This window comes from Diuraphis noxia, unplaced genomic scaffold, assembly GCF_037042655.1.
Source record: "Diuraphis noxia isolate RWA-SAM2 unplaced genomic scaffold, SU_Dnox_SAM2 contig0001, whole genome shotgun sequence".
Classification (NCBI taxonomy): Eukaryota; Metazoa; Arthropoda; class Insecta; order Hemiptera; family Aphididae; genus Diuraphis; species Diuraphis noxia.
The window spans coordinates 40,769,049-40,794,910 of record NW_028301711.1 but is presented as its reverse complement, the minus strand read 5'-3'; the positions used below and the strand labels follow the sequence as shown (position 1 = coordinate 40,794,910).

Here is a 25,862-nt window from a genome sequence, read left to right as displayed (position 1 = left end):
AAAATATACATCACTATATTTTATATTACACTAAAATTAAAATTTTTTACTAAGATAATATAATTATTTATGAATTTAGTACTTTATTTGAATATGCACTAAAAGCCTAATAATAAAAAATTTCTTGGTAAAAAGTTATTTGTTATTTCAAATAATTTTGTTTTTTTTATTCAATTTTCTATGTCCCTACATGTATACTAATACTAAGTACATTTATCTTCATTCGAGTGTTTAATTGTTGTCCTCGATTCACGAGAAATATTTACCTATGCTAGATTTTTGATAAACTTTCAAAATATGCTCTAAAAACTTAGAATTCGATCACAAACATTGTGAAATGTGTTGAGTACTTTTTAAGCATATGATAAAGTCAGTTGAAAAAATTATGTAAATGTTGTTCTATTTATAAGTAAAATTTTAATAGTGGGAAATGTATTTGATTAAAGTTGTTTTAATTAGGCTCAACAATAAGTACATAAATATTGTTACTAAACAATTTGGTAATTGTTATTTATTTGTTGTTTTAAGTCTTGAATAGTAAGCATTATTGACTAAATTCAATATTCAGTCTCTTAACTAAACAATATAAAATTATGCTTAACTATTTTAAATTCAATAAAAACCACTTTGAGGATTCCAATGTCACATTTTAAAAACTTAGATACAAAGGTAGCTAACCTAGGTATTTTATTTCTTATAGTTTTCTGTATCATGGCCTCGTGGGTTACATTTTTTAAATCGGGTAAAAACCTAACAACACTTAATAGTAATCATATTTTATTTAAATAATTATTTAGATCGCCAAATGATTATAGTACATTAATACAATACATCCGTTAAAGAATTTTCACACAATAATTTGTATCAAATGCCGGCCATCGTCCACACGTTACAAATCGATACGAATCGATACGTATCGATACACTCAGATGTTATCTTCCTTTGAATAATATTATTGTTGTCTTTTTTATGTGAAGGGGATTGGTGGTACAACAAACTAAATTAATGATACGACAAATACACTTAGGTAGGCGGTAGCACAGTAACCGGGTAACACGCTGCAGTAGTAGTTTATGTTGGCGGGTGGCGTTGCGCATGCTCTCGGCACACACTCACGCACGCGGCACGCACTACGTTCAGTGTTCGGACCTTTACTACATTTACTACGCACCGCCGTCGCGCGCTTCAACCTACCATTAAAAATCGTACATTTGTACCGTCGGCGTTGGAACGTTATCAGTCGTTCGCGTATACAGACGGTCGTTTCGATCCGCGGCGGCGACACGGCGTAAATATCGTCGACACCCGTTGTCACTGGCCCGCACTCTTCCTCAGTTCCACTGTGCAATCCATCATTGTCTGGCTTCGCGTGCGCTTTGCTCTCCAACACTGAATTACCCCTGAAACACCAGTATCGTTGTCCGTGTAACGTCTCCGTGGACAATTATCCTACACTTCAACGTAACGTTCATTCGTACATCGGCAGTAGCGATGGCAACTTTCGATCTGAGCACCGGCGGCGATGCGTCATTTCTCGGACCCATAGGAATTCAGGTGATTGCCTACCGTGTTTTGTATTTAAGAAGCAGGTAGATTTTATCTGTAGTTGTGATTGCATTACCCGTTGTTAGTTGTTCATGCTGTACGTTGACGATTATATTTTTATATTATTAGCTGACCTGCTGTACTGTATACCTACTGTTATAGTATTTGATTGCTGTCGACCTGCAGGGTCGATAAATTGCTATTGTCAATGTTTGTTGTATGAAGAACCATCTCGACATGTCTACAGTAGTGCCCAATTTAGTGTTTACTCGTAACTCATTCACACCTACTATGTACAGCCCAATGTAGTAGTCTTATCTTTGTTGTCCGTCTACATGTTTGATATTTTCAGAATGGCCAAGAATAATGTCAAGCCCATAATAGATATTGTTGCAACATTCATACAAAATATTACCATTATTTGGTCTCTTCGTAGTCTTTATCAGTTTGTCATTGTTGTATTTAATTTATTTGTTGTAGGTATACATCTGTAATCAGTTAGTTATCATTAGTACAACAGCCCTATTATATTATGCATACCAAATAGTGTTTTCTTAATAATGTAATCGTTCTGACAACATACTAGACTTCAAATGATCTTACTTAATTTTTGTCCCCCAAACTCAATGAAAAATACTTTATCGACTCATTTTAGACTCTGATACCACTGTTTTCAATCAACAAACTTAAAAATTTTTAACATCTTAGCATATCTGAGTTTTATAAATGGTGGGTTGTTGAAAAAAGAACTTACAAGTTGTATAAACATACCTTATTAAATGAATAGCATATTTGATGCAATCTATGATGCAATTATTGTTATTTTTCTCCTACAGTAAATACTCATAATATCCAAAAATAATATTTCCAAACATCAATCAAATTTTTATTACAATCAAATGTGCTTACCTACCTACAAGAATTCAATTAACAGTTTGCCTGGGGATAAATGAACTAACATAAAATCGAGCATAAAATATTATGTACAATATCAATGTATCTCGGTTTTGTGTACCTTAGTCCATATTTAAATTGACATTGGTTTACCTCGTTTTGAGAACAGCATGTTTTAACGGCAATTTGAAAATTTTAGATTGACTATAGCACATGATGTATAATATGTTAACATGGTTACAACTACTGTCTAAATCCCTGTCTAAATTTACTCTCAAATTCTGAAATTTAAGACTTAACCAGTTGACTAGTTCTTGAGTCTTTAAATTACACACATAAGAACATTACCTTTGTAGTACATTTGATTAAAAAACAATAAATTAAATATTATTACTTATTTTATTTTATTAAAAAAATTGTTGCATAGTAGGTTTAATTTAAACAATACAATTTTTTTATTGTATTCTTAATATTTTAGCCAATTGTAACTCTAATTATAAAATAAAAATTATTCAACTTTCGTTAGCCAAAACGAAATTCTTCTGTGAGCTATCCTAATGCAATAAGGATTTGAAAAAAATAAGTTCTAACTACCTCTGAAGTCTTAAGAAAACTGTTAGTCGAAAAGGCTTAGTAGTTTCTGAGCTTAAGAAAATGTAACACTGACATTTGTTTTCTTTGTAAGTGCAACAGCAAATTTGTGCTCAGCAAAAATAAGGGCATTAATTTTTGTTTATATGTGGACATATAATAAGTTTTTGGGTAGGCGGAAAAAATGGTCACGGAAAAAAAACCCAAACTGAAAAATACACCCCGGCAAAAAAAGCCCGAGAAAATAAAAGTGCAATCATTGTAAATTGTAATATTTTATACAATGGATTTACAATCATATAATATTTTTATTTCTGTGATAGAATAATACATTTTTAACAGAACATAAGAATTAAAATATTAAAAATATAAAATATTTACGTTTCTGGACTTGTGGTAACATAATAATATAGATTGTATTGTTAACTATCACACGTACAAATCTAGTGGTGAATTAACAACAAAACACTTATTAAGGGTTAATTAATAATCATTTGCTTGGATTAATTTAACTCATTTATTAATACAATTATTAGAATCAATATTTAATACAAAATGATTTTGACATTATAGCTATTTTAAATATAACTTATTTAGGTTGAACTGTAAAGTTAATTCAGCATTTCAGCTACACGCTGGTGTTACCTTTAACTACTCAAATCACATGATTTACTTGTAAATTAACTTAACTGTACAATAATGATAATTAACTATAAAAAGCTAAGTTAAAACAATACAACATTTAACTGAAGGTAAAAAGTTAAAAAAAAATTAATTAAATACCTACTATGTATATTATTTAAAATATATTGTATCTATAAATAAATGTAAATATATTATATATAATATATTTTTTGGGCTTTTTTTCCGGGGTGTATTTTTTAGTTTAGTTTTTTCTCCGTGGGTTTTTTTCCGTGGCCATTTTTTCCGCAATTCAAGTTTTTGGTATTACCTTAGTTATAATTTATAAGTAATTACATATTTATATATTATGAAATGCATAACCTATACCAGTTAAAAATTAATAATTATTAATCAATTACTAAAAGTAGGTAATAGTTGTCAATAGTTAAACAATTATCTTCAATACCTAGTCATCTTTAATTGATCTTTTTTATTTATTTTTATTTATATATAAGTTCATGTTTGTTCGATTGTACCTACATAGTTTTTAAATATTTCATAATACCCGAGATAATACCTATTTAGGCTAATAGGTGTATTGAACATACAAACTATTAAAAACTATGAAAAATGTAATATTTAATTTAATTATTATGAATTATCAGTATATTGTAAAGTATTTAAAGATCATCATTCTAATGTATTTATTTAAAATTTAGCTTATACAAATATTACTATATAGGTAATGATCAATAAATTGTTTTTATTGTATAATAATTATATTAAGAGGACGCTACACCCGCATGTGTTGTCTCCGTCTTACAAGTACGTAACATTGCAAAAACTGTTTCGTGCGGGAAAGAACCGAGAAGGCTACAGTCATAACTAAAAAACGAAATTCTCACCACAGCTAAAAGGGAATTTCGACTGTGCAACGTTGTTTTTATTTTTTTGATATTTGAACTGAAAAAAAAGTTATTCGATTTTGAAAAATGCAAAAATAATGAATTTTGAAACAATAAGAACTTTTTTTCTATTTGTGATATCGAAAAATTGAAAACAACGTTGCACAGTAAATGTTCTCCTTATTATGTGGTGAAAATTTCGTTTCTTAGTTATAGCTGTAGCCTTCTCGGTTCTTTCCCGCGCGAAACAGTTTTTGCAATGTTACGCACTTGTAAGACGGAGACAATACATGCGGGTGTAGCGTCCTCTTAAGCTTGTTTTATAGAGAAAAAGCTTTATTATGCTTGATAAACTAGGTATTGGTTTAGTTGAGGGTTGTGAAAAAGAATTTTCCCGTTATTCCGGTTTGAATATACGATACTTACAGTTATACCTATCTTATATGATTCATTTTATCAAACATATTCATAAAAAAAACCAATAAGTGATTTTCACTAGTATACCCAACATATATAATTTTCGTATCTTTTTTATCTACAATATGAACATTTTATAACAAATGATTAGAACGTTTAAAATTCAATAGATATAAGTAGCAGAAGAATACTCTCTTGGCGGGTATCAACTAGGCCAATAATTTAAACTAATATTGTTGATAGAAGATAATGGATAGTCTACATAATAATAATAATAACAATAATCTAAATCAATTTTAGATATTGATGTAACTCTAAAACAAATTACCATAGACACATATTCACTGAATGTTTATACTGGCATTTTCCATACTTAATAAAATTTTCAAATCTTTTAAGTTATTTATTGACATTTGAAATTTTTGACCTTTTAACTTTTTGTTTTTATAATTGACAGTGATATAACTAAATATATAATATAAATACTAAAATATAACTAAATCACATAATATTAAACTAAAACAAAAGTGTCATCAGTGGGTGGCTTCTTTCCTCAAATTTATGTATATATTGTATATTTTCTTCTAAAAATGAATTTGGATGAAATTACATATTAAATAACCAAGTTCAAAAGTTCAGTTTTGTCTGTAAACTTTTTTATTATCCTTTAAAATGTATATTATCATTTAAGTATACCATATTTATATAAAACAATATTAACTGTTTTAATTTATTTTGTGTTTGTAACTAAAAAGGTATACATTTTAGGTGGTTAAAAATGATATCAGGAATAATAAGTTGTAAGTTTTTATCAGTTTTAAGCTATAATAATAATTAACTATTTTCCATTAATTTTTATTTATTTAAAAAAAATGGGGGAGATTTAACCCTATACCCAATAGTTATACTACTGTATACTACATGTAGAGTTTCATTTCATTACAGATTACAATAATGTATTCTATCTCGATTCTATCCCTATCTCCCACATGATAATATTACTTTTGAGCAGAGCTTTGAAGTCTATGCACTAAAAAAATGAAACATATTTCATTCCTCAGGAAATTCTTAAATAATTTTAATTTTTTTTTCAGTTAAAAGTTTGTATGTAAATAAATCTGTAAATAAACATTAAATAATGCATAATTATTCAAATTCTCAAAACTATAATATGAAAAAATATACAGATTAAAATAATAATTAGGTGTATCTAATGACCACAAAAGTGCCTGTGAAGGGTATTTATTTTTAAACTTGTTTATTTTTATTGTTATGATTTATTAATAAAGTATGCATCAATATTTTCCTAATATAGTTAAATAATATGCAAAATCACTCAAATTTTTAAAATTTAAACTTACATTTTTGGATTTAAGTTGTAAGTATTATAAAATAATTTTGTGTTACATCAAATTTTTAATATACTGATTCCTCAGAAAGTATTCAAATTCATGGATTTTTGAGCCATGCTTGTTACTTATAAGTAGGGTTCGGAAGTTATAGGAGTTGCATATTGATCTGTATGCTGTCGAATTATAGCAGACCAAGCTAGAAATCTGAGCTATACAATGTTGAGCTTAAAAATTGAAAATTAAAAAAGCATATTTTACATATTCCAATAATTTTAGAGAAAAAGTGCATATTTTGTCAATTGTCATTGATTTTCGCATATTTAATATTTTCTACAAAAATTAAATTTTTTTTCATTCTTAACCAATTTATTTTAAATAATGTTACATAACACAACGCTAAATAAATCTGTAAATAAACATTAAATAATGCATAATTATTCAAATTCTCAAAACTATAATATGAAAAAATATACAGATTAAAATAATAATTAGGTGTATCTAATGACCACAAAAGTGCCTGTGAAGGGTATTTATTTTTAAACTTGTTTATTTTTATTGTTATGATTTATTAATAAAGTATGCATCAATATTTTCCTAATATAGTTAAATAATATGCAAAATCACTCAAATTTTTAAAATTTAAACTTACATTTTTGGATTTAAGTTGTAAGTATTATAAAATAATTTTGTGTTACATCAAATTTTTAATATACTGATTCCTCAGAAAGTATTCAAATTCATGGATTTTTGAGCCATGCTTGTTACTTATAAGTAGGGTTCGGAAGTTATAGGAGTTGCATATTGATCTGTATGCTGTCGAATTATAGCAGACCAAGCTAGAAATCTGAGCTATACAATGTTGAGCTTAAAAATTGAAAATTAAAAAAGCATATTTTACATATTCCAATAATTTTAGAGAAAAAGTGCATATTTTGTCAATTGTCATTGATTTTCGCATATTTAATATTTTCTACAAAAATTAAATTTTTTTTCATTCTTAACCAATTTATATTAAATAATGTTACATAACACAACGCTAGTAAAATGAAAAACAACTTAACAGGTATTATTCAACATATATTTATTTCGTATTTCACAAATAATGAAAATATATTTATTTAACTATTCTTTCAGTTCAATAAAATCTCAAACGTCAACCGGTAACGCGCCATATTTTAAATTTTTTATATACAACTTATATAAGAGTTTTAATTATACGTCTTTATTTTTTTTTTTTTGTGTATATTAATAAATAAGTAACACACTTTTAATAGGTAAATAAATACATTTTTTTTGCATATTTCACATTTTTTCATGTATATTTTATAATTTTTTCTTGCATATTTTGTTGCATATTTTCAAAGCAATGGCTTTGCTGATTAAATCCATGTAATATAGTATAATATATCCTAGACTGACAAACACATTTAAATGTGTGAAATTGGCATTTTTTAGAAATCGCAATTATGATAATATTTTCAAAATATTTTGTTTCTTTTTGAGTTAGGTAAATAGAGGCATTTTATAAAAGTTAAAAATCAATGGCTTAAATATAAAAAAAAGTAGTGATTACTTAATTAAATAATTGCCCATACATTCTGTTTACATGGTGCTGTAGACATTGTTGTTATTATTATTATTATTTATTATTATTATTGATGATTAATTAATTGTTGATTTATAAGTTTATTATATTAGTATATTATGTTTTAAACATCTATCTAATTTGTTATTTTTATTTGTTTTAGGATTTATCTATGAGCTAATATGGATGAATCTCACACAAAATATGATTTAATGATACACAATAACAAGCAAGTGGAAAAACCATCAAATAAAATAAATTCATCTTCTGGAATAGAATTAATAGATGAAAACAATTCTAATACTGATTCTAAATTAAGTCTACCATCTAGAAAACAAAGACTTAAAGACTATTTAACTACAACTCACACACCTGATAAGAACATAACTTCAACTTATAAATTACACAATTTTTCTACTGTTAATTTAATTAATTTTGTACCAAAAATTGATGATTATAACAAACCAGTGAAAGTTAAATCCCAATGGACCCGTACAAGTCAAATGGAATTAGCCTTAGAAAATTCAACAAATAAAAATACTCTTCCTGTAACTAATTTATCTAAATCTGAAAAAATCAATGAAATATTTACAATGGACGTTTCACCTGCAAATGGTATTATTAATCAAAATGATGAACATACAAATGACACTAGTAAAACCAATAAAAAATCTGATCCTAATTTGAACTATGAAAGTCGGTGTTCTGTTGTCGTACACAAATTTGATGATAATTTAATACAAGTAAAAAGAAAAAGGGGTCGACCAAAAAAAACAACTAATAATATTACCAATAATACATCAATCATTTCAAATACTGGTAATCAAGATCCAGTTAATATACATTCAGTTGCTGATATTGAACCTAAAACTACAGATGAACCAAAAGTTATAAAAAGAGGTCGAGGCAGACCTAGAAAAAATGAAACAACATCAACTAATATTCAAATATCACCAATTGTGTCAAATTCAGCTCCAACAAAAAAACGAACAAGAATGAAACAAGGTTCTGCTGTTATAAAGGAGCAGCGCGCTACAAGATTGAAAAGTGATAAATTTGAAAATGAAGACACTAATGATTCTAAATCGCAAAATTTGTCTTCAAGTAAAGCAATAAAATCTTTAACTAAAAAATTAAATAACCATTTTCCAAGTTCTAATTCAACAGAAGTAAATGAAAACAGTTCTGAATCTGGGGAAAGATCATTTTCACCAATCATGTTATTTCCAGGCAATGGTAATGATTTTAAGTGTATAAGTTTATCACGATTTAATGAAACAAAAAAATCAGCGTTGGTTTCTTTAGAAAGATGTGATAAATTAATTGATCTAGAAAACACCAAACGCATACATTTTTTAACTGGATGTGATAACTCAAATGTACAAAAAAACTCTTCATCTATTAATTTTTCAGAAGAATGTAATAATTTAAATGTACAAAAAACCATTGCATCTGTTAATTTTTTAGAAGAATGTGATAACTCAAATTTACAAAAAAACATTACATCTGTTAATTTTTTAGAAGAATGTGATAACTCAAATTTACAAAAAAACATTACATCTGTTAATTTTTTAGAAGAATGTGATAACTCAAATTTACAAGAAAACACTACATCTATGAATTTTTTAATAAAATGCAATGATTCAATTGTACAAGAAAACACTACATCTGTTAGTTTTTTAGAAGAATGTGGTAAGTCAAATGTACAAGATAAAATTGATTGTGTTTCTGATACAAGAATTAAAACCAACAAGTTTTTAAGTGAAAGTGAACAAGATGAATTTGAAAATGTAGATTGGAATCTAGTAACTAAACGGTTTAGATCAAACAGTGTTAATGAGTCCACTAAAATAAAAAAACGAAGAAATTCTCTTACTGAAAATTTTGTATTCAACGCTTCAAAAACATCAAAAAAAATGTTTGACGATTTAAAGTTACTAAAATCTTGGAAAAGTATTTCTTATATAGAACGTGGACCAAATATAGAGATTGAAAGAATCATAAAAGATGAATTGGTTAAAAAATTCAGATCAAAATTGAAACGTAGCAGAAGTTTTCCCAACTGTTTATATTTAGACACAGTTATCTGGAGATTTTTAGTTCAAGAATGTGAATATGACAGTGAATCAGAAGAAAGTGATGAATTGCAATCGGATTTGTATTCCAATTCAAATTCTGGTTCTGAAAGATGTGAAAATGGTGAGCTTATACAGCAATATAAAGAACCAGAAGAAAAAACCAACTATATGTCAGGAAATGTATGTAATTCAGAGGATCATAGAGATTCTGATAGATGTGAATATTGTTACCTTGAAAATAGTGGGTCCATACAGCAATATGAACAACCAAAAGAAAAAACCGACTATATGTTTGAAAGCTTAGATGATTTAAATATATTTTGTTCTACAAATGATATGCCATCATTCCAAATATCCCGAAACATAAGCGATTCAAAAAATTCTGAAAGTGATCAAGAGGAATCTGAAGGCAAGATTAGACGATCTAAACGATTAAATACAAAAATTAAGGATTCTGATATGTTAGAGGAAGAATATTTATTATCATCTAAAAATTCAAAAATTGACTCTTTACTGTTAGCTGATGAAATACGAAGAGACAATGAAATACATTTAGCAGAAGCTAGAGCAAATGATCCAGAGTTAGATAAAAAATTAAAAAGATTGAACTTCACTTTAATAACTAACAATTTGTTCAGGCCCCATAGGTAAGCAATATATATATATATATATAATTTTAAACGATAGTCAAATAGTATTTTATAATTTGTTATCTATAATTTTCAATTATTAAAAATTATTCCATCATAATATGTATGTTGCCTACATTAATATCAATTAAACATTTTTAGGAAAAAAATGGGTGAGTATACACCAGCAGAAGCACAAGAGTTACGGAGACTAAAACCAAGGTAACTAATATATCTTTTTTTTTAATACTAATTGAAATTTCTGACAGCTGGTATTTGATATTATATTAACATATTGTGAAGGTTTTTGATTGATTTTGAAATTGTTGTACTCGTATGTTTAGTATAAGAAAGTTTTTAATTACTTTGGATGTGCTAAAATTTTCATTACAGTCTTTACTAATTACTTTAATTTTTAGGAGAATTATAAATTCTGATACTTACAAATGTCATTGTAAATATACAAGAAAAGACTGGATTGAAAAAAAACCTGGGTGTGCTACAGAGTGTTTAAATCGTTTATTGAATATTGAATGGTAAATTAAATCAATATTATTTTTAATAAGTTGATATTTTAATTTTAAAAATAATTATCTTATTTTAAAAGTGGAAAAGCATGTGTTTTGAAGTCATTATGTACAAACAAGCAATTTCAAAATAAACAATTCAAACGTACTAAAATTGTCAAAACTGCAGATAAAGGATATGGTGTTTTTGCGCTTGAAGATATCCCAAGGTAATAAATTCTATAGTAACATACAATTTTATTAGATAAATATTTTATTACTTTTAGAACATTTTAATTACTTGATCATCTGTTCTCCTTCTCAACGCTAATATACCAAATTTTTTTACCTAACATTGAGAAGAATCCATTTTACCCTATTATTTTTAATATTAGTGTAAAATTGAGCTATTCTTAAATTTAAAGGTCAAAATATTATTTGAACCCATATTTATCCACAAAAAAGTTAAATTTTGAAATGCTTTAAGTTTCTTAAAAATAAAAATATTAAAAATTATGTGAGCCATTGTTTAGTATCCTTCAAAGTTGGTCAGTAAACTGTAATATTGAATTTATAACAGAGTAAAATAAATAAAATATTAATATGTAAAATTTGTGATGTGCTGTGCTAAAATCGAAAATAGTAAATTCAAGCACAATATTCTCTTAATATAATATATTATTCCAAACTTTGTTCCTTGATGAATTCCAACGCTAATAAACAGTAGTATTGTAGTGACAAGATGTAATTGTCCCCCACCTGGTGTATGTTTCAAAATATAAAATCTGAAATCTTAATACAATATAATATAAATAATATATTTTAATTTAAGTACTGTTCAACTAATCATTCAATAGTACCTATTAACTTTTAATTATGTTATTGATATTTTTATTCATATCAATGAAAGGGAAAATCAATTTTAAATAAAAATTTATAAACAATTTATACAAATTTCACTGTATTTTATTACAAATTATAAATTTTTTTTGCTTCTTCTTGCAAAATGTTGATTTTTATTAATAGTTATAAATTGGTATATAATTGTATTTAATATTTTGTATAGTGGAACATTTGTTGATGAATATATGGGAGAAGTTATAGATCAAAATGAAATGATAAAACGAATGAAAAAAATATTGTATAAAAATAACAATTATATGGTGCAATTGAAACATGATGAAATAATTGATGCTACCCGGAAAGGAAACATTACAAGATTCATAAACCACAGCTGTGAACCAAACTGTGTTGCAGAAAAAGTATACCCTTACTATTCTAATAAACATACAGAAAATAATTCATTTTGTTAATATAATTTCAGTGGAATGTGTTGGGTGAATCTCGAATGGGGTTTTTTAGTAAACAACCAATACAAAAAGGAGAAGAAATTACTTTTGATTACAGTTTTGAAATATTTGGGTATTGTTATTTTTTTCCATCTCTAATTTATATTAACTATTATCTTTATTAATATTATCTAGAGATGCTGCACAACAAAAGTGTTATTGTGGTACACCAAAATGTCGTGGATTCATTAGCAAAAAATCTAGAACAGGCGATCAGAGCAGTTCTGAGGAAAGCGATGAAAATGAAGATGACTCATTAGTTGTTAAACCAGATGTTTCTCAGGAAAAAAGAAAAAAGAAAATTAAGAAAATATCTAATAAAGATAGAAAACGTTTAAGACAGGTTAGAATCATACTCCTGTTAAAATATTATGAAAATAAATTTTATTTTTTATTTTTTTTTTTAGCTCGATCAACAGTTAACAGATATCAGTAAATTAAAAAATAAAAACCGCTCAGACTTGGAGAGCTCAACATTAAATTTAAATAAGTTAATGGTTCATATCACAGATTCAATGAGTAGGTCACATATTTTGAAATTTATTCGAGATAATGATTTAAACTGTAAGAGGTTATTTATGAATTTTAATGGATTGAATATAATCCATAGTTGGATGATTTCAAATAACAACGAAAGCTTGAAATTAGAAGTAAATAGTTTTATTGACATATAAATAATACTATTAAGTGTGTTCTAAACATAATATTATTTTGTATTTCAGATTGTTAAAACACTTTCAGATCTTCCAATTTCTAACAGAAATACAATAACAAAATCAAAAGTTTTAGATATTGTTGCTCAGTGGGCTAATATCCCATTACACATAAAAGAAGTTATCGAAAAGTAATTATAACTAGGAATGGGTCGGTTCTTAGAAAGTTTTCGACTTCGGTTCTTGTCTGGTTCCAAAATATTCCACTTCGGTTCTCGATACAAGTTTTTTTAAAAACAAAAAATATCTTAAAATTAAGAATAGTAATTAATTAGTATACTATATAATACCATAATTTTTAAAGAATTTAAATTGTTATTAATTAAATCAGAATAATAATTAGTTATAAGTAACTTATCTCAGTATCAACAAACAGTGTGAACCAAGAAAAAAAGAACCAGTACCAATAAAAAATTATAAACGAACCGATAAAACCAAAGAACTAAAAACTGGAACCGGCCCATCCTTAATTAAATGTTATTATACAGGGTGATTTTTTTCATGACCCACTCATTATTTCAAAAAGTATCAATGTTTTTGAAAATATTTTGTTTACAAAGTTTTATGTTGTTAAAAAAACGACGTTTTTATTAAAAAAAATATATTTTTTAATATTTTTTATCCTTATATTTTATCTATCGTAAAATATTTTTTATCCTTATAATTTTTTAAGTTTTTACTTTTTTGAATGACAATATAGAGTTTTAATTTAATATTCCAAAGCAGAATATTTTTCTAAGTATTTTGATACGTAAAAATCAAATTTTGGATTAGTAGTTTATGAGTTATAAGTATTTTAAGTTTAGACAAGCCGGAGTAGTGGGCAAACATTTGGCGGGGTAACCCCGTACCACTCCGCTCTGCCAATCTATACTTTAAATACTTTTTTAAAGTATTTAAACTATATTTCTTTAATAAAAACTTTTTTTTAACAACATGAAACTTTGTAAAAAAATATTTTCAAAAACATTGATACTTTTTGAAATAATGAGTGGTTTATGATAAAAAAATCACCCTGTATGCAATGGTTATAATTATACTGTAATACATTTTGTTTTATATAAGTACATGACATTTATTTTTAAATACTATTTGATTATTATAGCCTTAGTTGAATATGTGAGAAATATATTTTATCTTGATACTTTTTGTTTTTAGTTTAGAGTATCCAATATCACAAATTAAGGAACATGAGCAAGAAATTGATAAATTATTACCAGATATAGAAAATTTATCACCATTAGTTCAAGCAGCAAGAATTTTATGGAAGAAATGGATAATTCTAAAAATTGTTTTTAAAATACCAAAATTGGATCGTCCTAAAGAAGAAGGTATATCACATAAAAATGTTATACTATTCTATATTGTACATTACTGACTGCTACAGTGGTATTAAAAATTGAAACTGAGTTAGTAAAGTTCATATCATTTTTGTTTTTTTATATGGTTAGATGGTTATCATAAACTTACTATTTAATTCTAAATTAATTTTTATCAAAACATTTTAAGTTTGAAATAGTATATTTATAATATAGTATTTAACTATAATATAGTTATTTCAAATATTAGCTTTAATATTGAAATTATGTTATATTTTATCATATAATTTTAATAGATATATTGTATTTGTTTTATGTGATATGGATAATCTATAAGTTTTGTTAGTATAGAGTTTAAATATTTAGGTACATTAAATTGTAACTCAAAAATTACTAATACATTTGTAGTAATAAATACAATACATATTATGTATGTAATATCAGTGTTTCACAAAGAGTGTGATGATAAAATGTAAGCAACAAGAGTTTTTTTTTTTAATAATTCCTATAAAAAAATACTCTATCTATGAGTATTTTAAGTTTTACAAAACAATTTTTAATTTTAAATTGCCTATGAAATGCCCTATATAATTCTTACCTCTAAATTTTATGAATGGTTGTTTCACTAATTTTAGAAACTACAAAGTAAAATAGATTATTGTGAATGTAAAATTTGCAAAATTGTACGTTTATAAGACAGAGACAATGTATGTGGGTGTAATGTCTTATTGAGATTTAACTATTTAGGAAATAAACATGTGGACTAAGTTATATTCTACTTTTATCTATTCCAATTTTTTTTTTAAGTATTTCATTAATGTTTAACAATTGTTTTTGTTAAATATAAAAGTAATTGTTGAAAAATACCAAATTTGTACGAAAAATGTACCACAACTGTTTATAACTGGTGAGGAAAATAAGCTTGGGAAATAGGATTATAATTAATATACTTAATATAATATTATAATTTATAAGTTAAAGTTTATAAATAAATTGTGATTTAATAATTTTGATTTTAGTGAATATTCCTGATGAAGTTATCCAACCGCCAATACAACCACAAACGTAAGAATTTTAATAAAATTCATTTTTTAAGTGTTCTTTTAATGTTATTAAAATAATCATTTCAGAGATTCTGTTCCATATCATATTGGAAATTCAATAGTTTCTAATCAATCTTCTAAAATAAGGTAGGTTTAAAAGCATTCGTGACAAATTAAATAGTATGCTCACAAAGTTAAATGTTATTCATTCCTCTTGTATTACAATAAAAAATGACCGGATTAATATATTTGTTTAAATTTGCCTTTAAAACACACTTTTCATGTTAAATTAATTTTAGTAGTGTGCAAAGCCAAGGTAATAGTCAAACCAATTCTGTGGATGTATTAAACAAAATAATAAATCTTCCCAATCAGAAAATTAATCGAGACAAGTAAGCATTAGTATTTAAGTATATATTATAATGTTTACTATTATTGTGATTTATTTATGCTAATTTGTATGTATGAACTCATTTTAATAGAAACAAAACTGTTTTTGAATGGAATAAAAAACATTGGAATTATTTACCTTTTAAAACAAATAAAATTATTACTCCTGCCATGGTAAATCATTCAATTAATTCGGTTTTAAATCCAAAGCAAAGATCAACATCTACGTTTAAATCAAGAATTATTCACCAAGATATTCCAACGATTGAAAGCAGCACACTTAGTAAGAATATAAAATGGAGCGGCATCACTGAAAGTAAGAAACATTTGAACATTTTCCTTAAAAATTTAGTATTTAAATGAATATTATTTAATTTCATATTCATATGTTATTCCCAAAATAAAGATTGACTCATATCTTCTAATTTTATTCTTATTGAATATTATATTATGTTTATTGAAAAAGATAATTTTTTTTTATAATTTTTGGATGGTTAAGTGTTAATAGTATAATAATAGTTATTCTGATAATCAGTTTTGTTCAGTTAATAATAGTAATTGATTAAATAAAAATCATTATTCTTTGATTAAAGTTATGCAGTTTTCAGAACTCATTATAATTCTTTAATATTTATTTCACTGGCCTACCTTTATAATTATTCTATCCTTTGCAGCATTATGTAATAACTTTGTATGTATTATAATTTCAACATAATTTTACTATTTAAAGGCAAAAATATTTTAGGAATTTTTTAGCAATATTGTATTACATTTTAAACTTTACATGTTAGGTTTAAAAATTTTAAGGAATTATAACTCAGAACAATAAGCAATTATAAACTTTAAACTCTAATAAAAAAAAAGTTATGCTCATATATGTTTTTAAATTGCAATAAGGACAACTTATAAGTAACCTTACTTTCATTATATTTTTAAGTATTTATAGATAGCACAAAGGAGCCAAAATATTTTGAAAACAATATATCTAGAAAATGCTAATAGCTAAGTATTAATATTAGATAAAAAATATCTACGGTCGTTAAAATAATAACAAAAACTTGTTTTGTAAATATTATCTTGCATTTTTGTTGGTATTCCATTTTTCTAGTTATTAAACCAAAAAGACTATTTTTGAACTTTTCAAAGTTCCTACTAAATCCAATTCGCTTCTAAAAACTACCTTCAAAGTCTAAAATTCAAGATTTATTACTTATCTTTAATATGACTTTGTTCATCATTCCTATTATAATGGCATACCCAAATGCTTTTATGTTGAGTCTTAGGTTTCCAACTATGTCATGTTTTTTCTATTTGTACTTTATTATAAAAATATGTTAATAATAATGTATTAAATTTGGAATTGATTGGATACTATCTTATATAATTTTTAATTTTTAATTAAATTAATTTTTACAGATCACCCAGCAGTTTGTGATCTAGCTGATTCTACTGAAAAAATTAATACTTCTTGTACACAAAGTACCAAAGTATTTAATACTGAAACAATTGTATATTACCCTATCGAAGAAATTATAACCACAAACCAAACATGGAATTTGCCACCTCCAACTATTGTCGATCTTTGTAATGAATCTACTCTACATTCTATGTTAAAAACAGTTCCTCCATGTTTACCGAATGATTTTATTTCAAATACATCTGATGAAACTAGCCAATGTTTATTTTCTAATGATAATACTAATTGGTGTATAATGCGTCCGGAAAATGTGATGTATGATGCTCAACATCCAAGCATTCAAGAACAACTGGCTTTCCTACCAGTTGACATATCACTAAAAAAACCAACTAAAACTCAATCAGATAAACCAATTACTAATGCAGAAAACACAGAATTTAATAAAAACTACAAAGCAGTACAGCCATTAGATGAAAATATACGTAAACAATTATTCAAACAATGTAAAGAAAATGTGCAAAAATTAATTGACAAAGGAATATTGAATGTTAATAAAACAGCAAGACAAAATTATGTAGATCATTCCCCAATTAAAATACTTCAATCATTTTTTAATAAAAAACAAGCGTTTTCAACAAATGTGACACCTGAAAATAATCAAAATCAATATGTTTTGCCAAACTTAATCAAACGCATTAAAGTAGTTAGTAATTGTTATCGAAAACAGCCATCTAAAATAATTGAAATAAATAATTTAGTGAAATTGAATACCCAGAAAAGTAAAAATGACATTTTTAGAATTAAGGACGATCAAAAGACTGAAATAACTGATACAGCATCAGTAGCTTTAATGTTACATAATGAACAATTAAGTACTGTTCCTGAAACACTCAACTTAAATAAGATGTTTAATAAGAAATCATTTAAAGTAATAACAAAAAATAAATTTGCATTTAAAATTTTAAATGGTTTGATAAAACATAATTCAACCATGCCCAAATCTTTTATTCTCCAATTCCCATCAGATACCAAGATAATAACTCACAATCCTTCAAATGAAATAGAACTACACTACAAATTAAATCCTTCAGTGAAAAATATCTTGTGTGCCAAATTAAATAGGGGAGTTGGTAAAGACGTCATAAACGTGTACAAACAAAAAATAGTCATGCAATATGATGAAACGAGGATTCCAGAATCAGTTAATTTATTAAAAGAAAATTCCGTTTTATCAGGAAACAGTGTAGAAATACCACAAGTTAAAAAACAAATTAAAAGAAAAATGCCTTTACCACCTTTGCTCAACGCTAAAAATAGAAAAATAGTTGATTTATCAGTGAAAAATAATAATAAATCCAGAAAGCAAGTTACAATTATAAATAAAACTAATGATACTACGGTTTTTAAAAAACCAATGCCTCCTATTATTAATAAAAACAACCTTCAAGGTATTAATAATTCTGTTACCAGCCAAGCACAGGAACCTATAACATCAAGTATTACATTGATAAATACAAATCCAAACGAATTTAAACAGAAACCTTGTACATCAAGTAAATTAATACCAAGTACTGCTTTCTTAAAAAAAGATGCAAATGATTTTAGATTAGGACCTAGTACATCCAGTTATGAAAAATTAGATATTGATCAATTAAAAATAAATCCAAATGAATTAAGTGAAGAACCATCAAATCAATTAATCAAAAATATTACTTCATTAAAAACACATGTGAATGAAGTTAGACAAAAACCTTTAATGAAGTGTTTACCATTCAATAAAGTAGATAACATTTCAATAACTGAACTGGAGAAAAACGCTAAACTTTTAGCTTCCAGTTTAAATATGGATTCCACTAATGTTTCACCATCAACAGAAGTCAATAGTGAACTAATTGACCCAATTGTATTGAACTTCAAAAATTCTGTTAGTCAAAAGAAATCTATAATACGTGGAAATCTTGTTGATGATCCTATTGTGAGAGATTATATAGAACGTACTCAATTGAAAACACACGAAACTAAACGTAAGTGTAAGCTACCAGAAAGTATGATGTCTTTACCTGTTGAAGTTCTTGACCTCGTGCCAGACAATCAAAGAGAAATCAAGTATGTGATTGACTTTTATCATGCTATGGCTACAGTTATTGTTAAAGTATTAGACTTGTATGTGAAGAAGAGTTGCAAACAAGGGCGTATAAAAAATGATGATGATTTCAAATATTTAGCTAAAAAGGTAATATTTATATATAAAATTAATATATTTATTTAAACATTAATTTGACATTTACAGCTTAATTCTAATATTTTATTCAAAGAACTTCAAGTTAAAAAGGTAGAAGATTTAAGAATTAGTGATAGTGTCAAGCATAAAGTTGAACAATACATTAAAAAGTATATGTTGAAGTATGGAAAGCTGTACAGAAGAAAAAGTACTGGTAAGTAGACATTTAACTTTTATGAATTATAGATATTATTAGTACAAACACGGAATTTGTTTATTTACTAGTATTCTTATTCACATTATTTCAATAACTATTAGTTATTACAAGTTATCAAATCCAAAATGTCTTAGTTTAAATAGTTCACACATCAAATATATTAATAATTATTAAGAGGACGATACACCCGCTTTTGTTAGGTTAGGTTAGGTTAAAATATTTACTTTTAAAAGGACGCTACACCCGCAAGTGTTGTCTCCGTCTTACTAGTGCGTAACATTGCAAAAACTGTTTCACGTGGGAAAGAACCTAGAAAGATATAGTTATAACTAAGAAACGAAATTTTCTCCACATAAAAAGGAGAATTTTGTCTGTGCAATATCGTTTTTATTTTTTCGATATCACTTATACAAAAAAAATTTTTATTGTTTTAAAATATATTAATTTTGTGTTTTTTAAGCATGAATAACTTTTTTTGTAATTCTGATATTTAAAAAATATACGGGTGTAGCGTCCTCTTAATAGTAAATATTTTTAAACTATTTTATTGGAATATTATATGTTTCATCAATGGGTCAAATATAATTACTTATTTGTTTACTAATGTATACTTAAGAATACTTATTTTAATGAAAACTAACAAAAAACTATTAAAAAAAAATAAAGATTTTTCATAAAATATATTTGTAACATCATACTCATATTCATAACAATCATACATTTTAATTAGATTAAAATGTTATAAACACAATAATTTACTAAGAATAAATATAAAAATTTTATTTAAAAATCTAGTAAATGTTATATCAGTTTTCTTGAATATGGATTAATAAATATTATACTAAATAATAAATAAATTAACATTATTTATTAATTACAGAAAAAATTTAATGGATTCATTTTAAATATTTATGTAAGATAAATGTAAATAATGAATATTAATTATTTTTAGATCAATGATGCTGTCTGAAATAACATTTTCAACCAATCTGAAGATAATTTTTATGGATACTATTTATGATAGTAGAAAAGTTATTTTATTTTTATAAATTTTACTTTTAAATTTTTCAAGGTAAATCATTATTATTTTCATTGTTAATATTGTTTTAAATCACTGGTTCCCAAACTGGCGGGGGGGGGGGGGGCAGCGTGCACATATTGCTGGGCAGACGCAAGTAGTTATTACGAACTACAATTTTTATTTTAAAACTTTAAAAAAAAAAATATTTGACCGGAAATCTTTATCTGTTAATTGAATATCAATAACAGATAACCGATAAAGACTATAAATGTTTGGCCGCAGCGTATAACTTAATCGTTTTATGTCACATTATCTGTTTAATAATTCTTGTCTATACCGAATATTGTATAGAATATAGAATATAGATAGCTTACATGTAAATTACACCAAAAAAGGTGATCGATATTTTACAATTTATAAGAGGGGGTGTGAGATTTTTGAAAATCTTCAAAGGGGGACGTAGAATAGGAGAGGTTGGGAACCACTGTTTTAAATGCATTCATGTATTTCTAAAGTGTAGTTTTATAAAACGGAAAATAACTATTTTTAATATCAAAGTTGGGCATTCTTAAAAAGATGTTTGATCTCTTTTATACACAATTTATTATTTACCATATTATTATGTATTTCTAAGAAGTCATATTCTGTACATTAATTGGTAGGGTATTTATTTATCTTTTTTAGTAGTCATCATTTTAAATTTAAATGTTAAATACTTATATTTTGATTAAAGCCAATTGTTTTTCAATTATATGGATTTTTGTTACTTTTCGGCTATTGCACTCTAATGGCTGGCGGCGTAGGCCAGAAAATACCAGGTCCATTATCATACTCTATACCATATGATAAAAAAAACATTGTATGACAAAATAATAATAATGATATTCTTTATTTTTTATAAATAATTGTATTTATGGTACTTATATTTTACTGTTTATGTAATATATAGGAACATAATTATTAATAAAAATAAAGAATATTATTTTTTTTTTCATGCAATATTTTTTTATCGTACAGCACGGAGTATAATAACAGAATCGGTATTTCCCAGTCGTTGGAGTATGATAACCAAAAAGTACATGATTTTTCATATATTTTGCTCCTGGCAATAATAAGGTAACAAATGATATTTTATTCAAGAGTTTATTTTTAAAACTTATTAATTTAACCAAATGAGTTAATAATGTGAATTATAATTTAAATTTTTATTTCTTAATTTAATGTATTATCAACTTGGTATCAAATTGTCTGTATTTCCCCCCATATTATTAAAAATGTTTGTACATGATTTTTAAATGTACATTTTACTTAAGAAATTTAAATTTCAACCATTACTTTATTGTAATTGATATTTTGTTTTTTTTTTTTATTAGTAAATTTTGCACTGCCATTTATGAATAATCAAGAGATAAATTTTGTTGGTAAAGCAGACTGCAGACATTTAATAAAATGTTTTAAAATTTTTGATACCCATAATTTTTACAATGTTAACATAATATGATATTTGATATTCACATTTTATATTTCCAAAACTCAAGTAGGCTACTTTTTAATTTGTTAAGTATTGTTCTGTTTTTGTAAATAATTCACATAGTGTACCTTTTATTATATTTACTAGCGGGAAAAGTTTCTATTTAATGAAATATATATACCATACCATTTAAAGCTTGAGAAATTACCCGCTGATCTCTAACTATGTGTATATTTTTCATATTAAAATATATATGTATGTGTATTATATGAGTGTATTTGTACAAATATTTATTGAAATGTATATTCTTTGTCTAACTATGTGTATACTTGATTATCATATATTTTGTAACTTTCCCTCATAGCTCAATAATTAGTAATTTTTCTATTTCAAAGGTTTTTGTTCAGTTATTGAAATATTTTTACAATAGGTTCTTATTGTGTGTAAATTTTTTTCTCCAAATTTAAATGTTTTGTGCTGGACATTTTTGTTTATGAGAAAGAATAAAAATCTTATGTACCTAGGTGATATTTATTTTGTTATTGATTAAAAAATAACCAACTGAAGTTTTGAAAATGCATATTCTAATATTGATTAAACCCACATTTACTAAATTATTGGCATAGCCAAACATATTCGTCATTGGAATGGGTATTAAAAAGATAGGAATCATGGGTGTTGGTAAGGGGGGGTTTGGGTGTTCAAACACCCCCCGAAATTAAATAAAACACTCTAACCTAACCAAGAAAACAAAGTTTTATCTTATAATTTTTTTTATATTTTTAAATTTGTAAATTATATGGACAAAATATTGTATTTATATTATAAATAATTATAATTATAATTATATTATTTAATACATACAAATAAATGATTCTTAATTTTATCATACTAATATAGATTTAGACAAAACCCCCTCCAAAAATATTTCCTACCTACGCCCATGATAAGAATGGTAATCCCCAGAGATATGTAATTTTGTAAACATGTGTCTTGCTCTATCATACATGTAAGAATAATATACTATTTGTGTACGAAGCAAATCAATATTATAGTAAGTTTCTGGAATGTTGCTAACTCATTGGTTTTTAATATTATAAATATTTTTTATTAATTTTTGGAGAAAACATAGAAAAATGTATGTTAACTGTTAAATAAACTTTTTAATAAATTCTAACCCTACGTAATTACATAAATGGTCAAAACAATAAGTATAATTTAAAATTTAAAAGAAGACATTCAATCTACTTATTATATATTTTAAAAATAAAACAATTATGTCATAGGTACTTTTATTGCATACATTTAAAAAAATTTATTTTACAAAATTAAGTTTAATTAAAAAAAATTGAGTCGCCTAAGTGTATGCTATGACTTCATAAAAACCGTTTTAAAACAAATAGGTGCTTATATAATGTGGATTTCTAAAAATAAAAATCAATTTTCACCATGACTAATTTATATTGTTAGATAAAAGTAATTAATAAATACTATAGAATAACATGTATTACATATAAAATAGTGATTTGTAGTTAAATACTAGTAATACTAGTACAGTAATATCAATATTGTCCATTTTCAAAGTTATTTCAAAATAAATTTTAATTTCCAAAATGTATCAATTATAGTCCACTAATATAAAAGCAATCATTTATGGTATTGAAACAATAATTTATTTGAAATAATAATCAAGATCGTCAAGCCTAAAAAATTCCTAAAATTAAAATACTATTTACTACTATTATATTAAAAAGTTAAAGGATCAATAGGGTATTTTTTTATGATTAGATATGAATGTATTTAAAATAATAATTTATGTTGCATATTATTAATTATACAAATTATGTATAATTTTACATAATTCTAAAGATTTTAAATTTTATATTAATTGTTAAAATTATATGACATATGAACTATAAATTAGAAATTATGATTTTAATTGTTAAATAAATATAAAATTATTATGAAAATCTAATATTGTTGCTGTTAATTTTTAATATGTTGGATACTGTAAAACCTATTTTGTTTATAACATTTAGTATTATTTAGTTAATTGAATGATAGACCAATATATAATTGGTATTCAAAACACGGAATCATTGTTTAATTTTGTTGGTTTTTTATTAATTTATTTATTTTTCATTTATTTATTGTTACCTAATAATAAATCAATTTTTCACCTTATTGTATATTATGTCCTATTATATTGTAATTTTTCAACTTCATTAAGTAATTTTTTCACCTTTATCAATGTAATAAAATACATTCTTGTAAATTAATAATTATAATTTTTATGTATGTTTGTGTTTGGTATATAAAAATGTGTGTAACATTTGAGTATTTAACTTCTACTTTATAATCCTAAAAAAAATGCTTAGTGAACTGCATAGCACAACATTTTTTGCTTAATTTGCTGCTTCAATTCGATATAAAAATATAAATATGATTACTTATTTTGGTATAAAATAAATTAATCTTCCTACAGAGGTGGCTCTAGGTCTTTGGTTAGGAGGGGTCCAAGTTATAATTTCACAAAATTTTATAACAAAAAGATTATTTATAGAATAAGATTATAACAATTCTTATCAAGATAATATTGTTAGTAGTCCCATAGTCCATACAGAAATGTGTGCTACGCAATTTATGCTTTGAACAAAATAATAAAATAATAATAATTATTATAACATAATAAAATAATAATATAGTGTATTTTATTTATAGACTTATAGGTTCTTCATAATGTAGATAGGTAAATCATATATGCTATACTTTATATATATACTGTCATACCTCTACAACTCAATCTTGTGTGTGACATATAGTAATCGATAATTGATATTATAATATGCTTTTTTTATTTGAATTTTTTTTTTAAAGATACATTTTTATAAATACGGGCTTGGGAGGAGGCTGTGGCCCCTAAGGCCCCCCTTGGAGCTGCCCCTGTCTTTCTATGATTAGAAGAATAATTATTAAAAGAATCAAAGGTTTATTTATTTTTAATTTTCTGCTGGGCTGAATAAGTGGTGTAGTTAAGGAAAATCTTTAAGGGTTGCTTCAAGTTGAGCCACATTAATTACATTTTTTTAATATAGAGTTAATGAATTGGAATATGTGTAGAACTTAAACAAATTAACACAGATGGACAATAATTAATAACTATTATATATTGTATTCTTTTAAAAAATAATCATTTGGTTTTGTTATTTATTTTAAACCAAAGTAAACTAGAAATGTAGTAATTACATGATAAAAGTGTGTCTATTTGTATTACGCCATGATATTTTCAATTAACTAAATAAATATTAGTGCAAGATCTTTTTTGCTAAAATTTTAATTAAAATTAGAGTATGGCGTATACTTAACAGTTAACTGTTTTATATTGATTGTGGAAGGAGAATTTAAATGACACATTTATTGAAGCTTTTTCGTAAACACATTAAGTTTTATCATGGATATACTGTAGATAAAGTATTTGCCCATATTTAAACGTCTTAAACTCGTATCACCAAAAGACATATTTTTGAAGAATACCCAATACACGAGCCAACTCGCACACTCCTCAACCTCCCACC

General features: G+C 25.2%; 1 protein-coding gene across 3 annotated transcripts; it reads left to right on the top strand.

Moving 5' to 3' along the window:
• The first annotated feature begins 1,096 nt into the window (after positions 1–1,096).
• Positions 1,097–24,627, top strand: LOC107161533 (uncharacterized). 3 transcript variants are annotated; one of them, XR_016189948.1, is made up of 19 exons: positions 1,097–1,554; positions 8,077–10,638; positions 10,783–10,842; positions 11,040–11,156; positions 11,228–11,356; positions 12,193–12,388; positions 12,451–12,548; positions 12,611–12,818; positions 12,883–13,125; positions 13,198–13,319; positions 14,347–14,519; positions 15,527–15,572; positions 15,638–15,697; positions 15,853–15,942; positions 16,033–16,256; positions 17,357–19,590; positions 19,648–19,792; positions 20,748–20,867; positions 22,190–24,627. XR_016189948.1 is itself a non-coding variant. In XM_015507977.2 (17 exons), exons 2-17 carry the CDS (start codon positions 8,096–8,098, stop codon positions 19,798–19,800), a joined length of 6,699 nt encoding a protein of 2,232 aa, XP_015363463.2. In that variant the 5' UTR covers positions 1,097–1,554; positions 8,077–8,095. The 3 variants fall into 3 exon arrangements, 1 of the variants encoding a protein (XP_015363463.2); XR_016189946.1 differs by having other exon boundaries at positions 1,098–1,554; positions 15,850–15,942; XM_015507977.2 differs by lacking the exons at positions 20,748–20,867; positions 22,190–24,627 and having other exon boundaries at positions 15,850–15,942; positions 19,648–19,800.
• Positions 24,628–25,862: the final 1,235 nt, after the last annotated feature.

Coding starts and splice junctions, on each gene's coding strand:
- LOC107161533 (XM_015507977.2), top strand. CDS start 8,096: ATGGATGAATCTCACACAAAATATGATTTAATGATACACAATAACAAG. Junction 13,320..14,346: donor ATAAAAGAAGTTATCGAAAA/GTAATTATAACT, acceptor TTTTGTTTTTAG/TTTAGAGTATCCAATATCAC. Junction 15,943..16,032: donor CAGAAAATTAATCGAGACAA/GTAAGCATTAGT, acceptor TCATTTTAATAG/AAACAAAACTGTTTTTGAAT.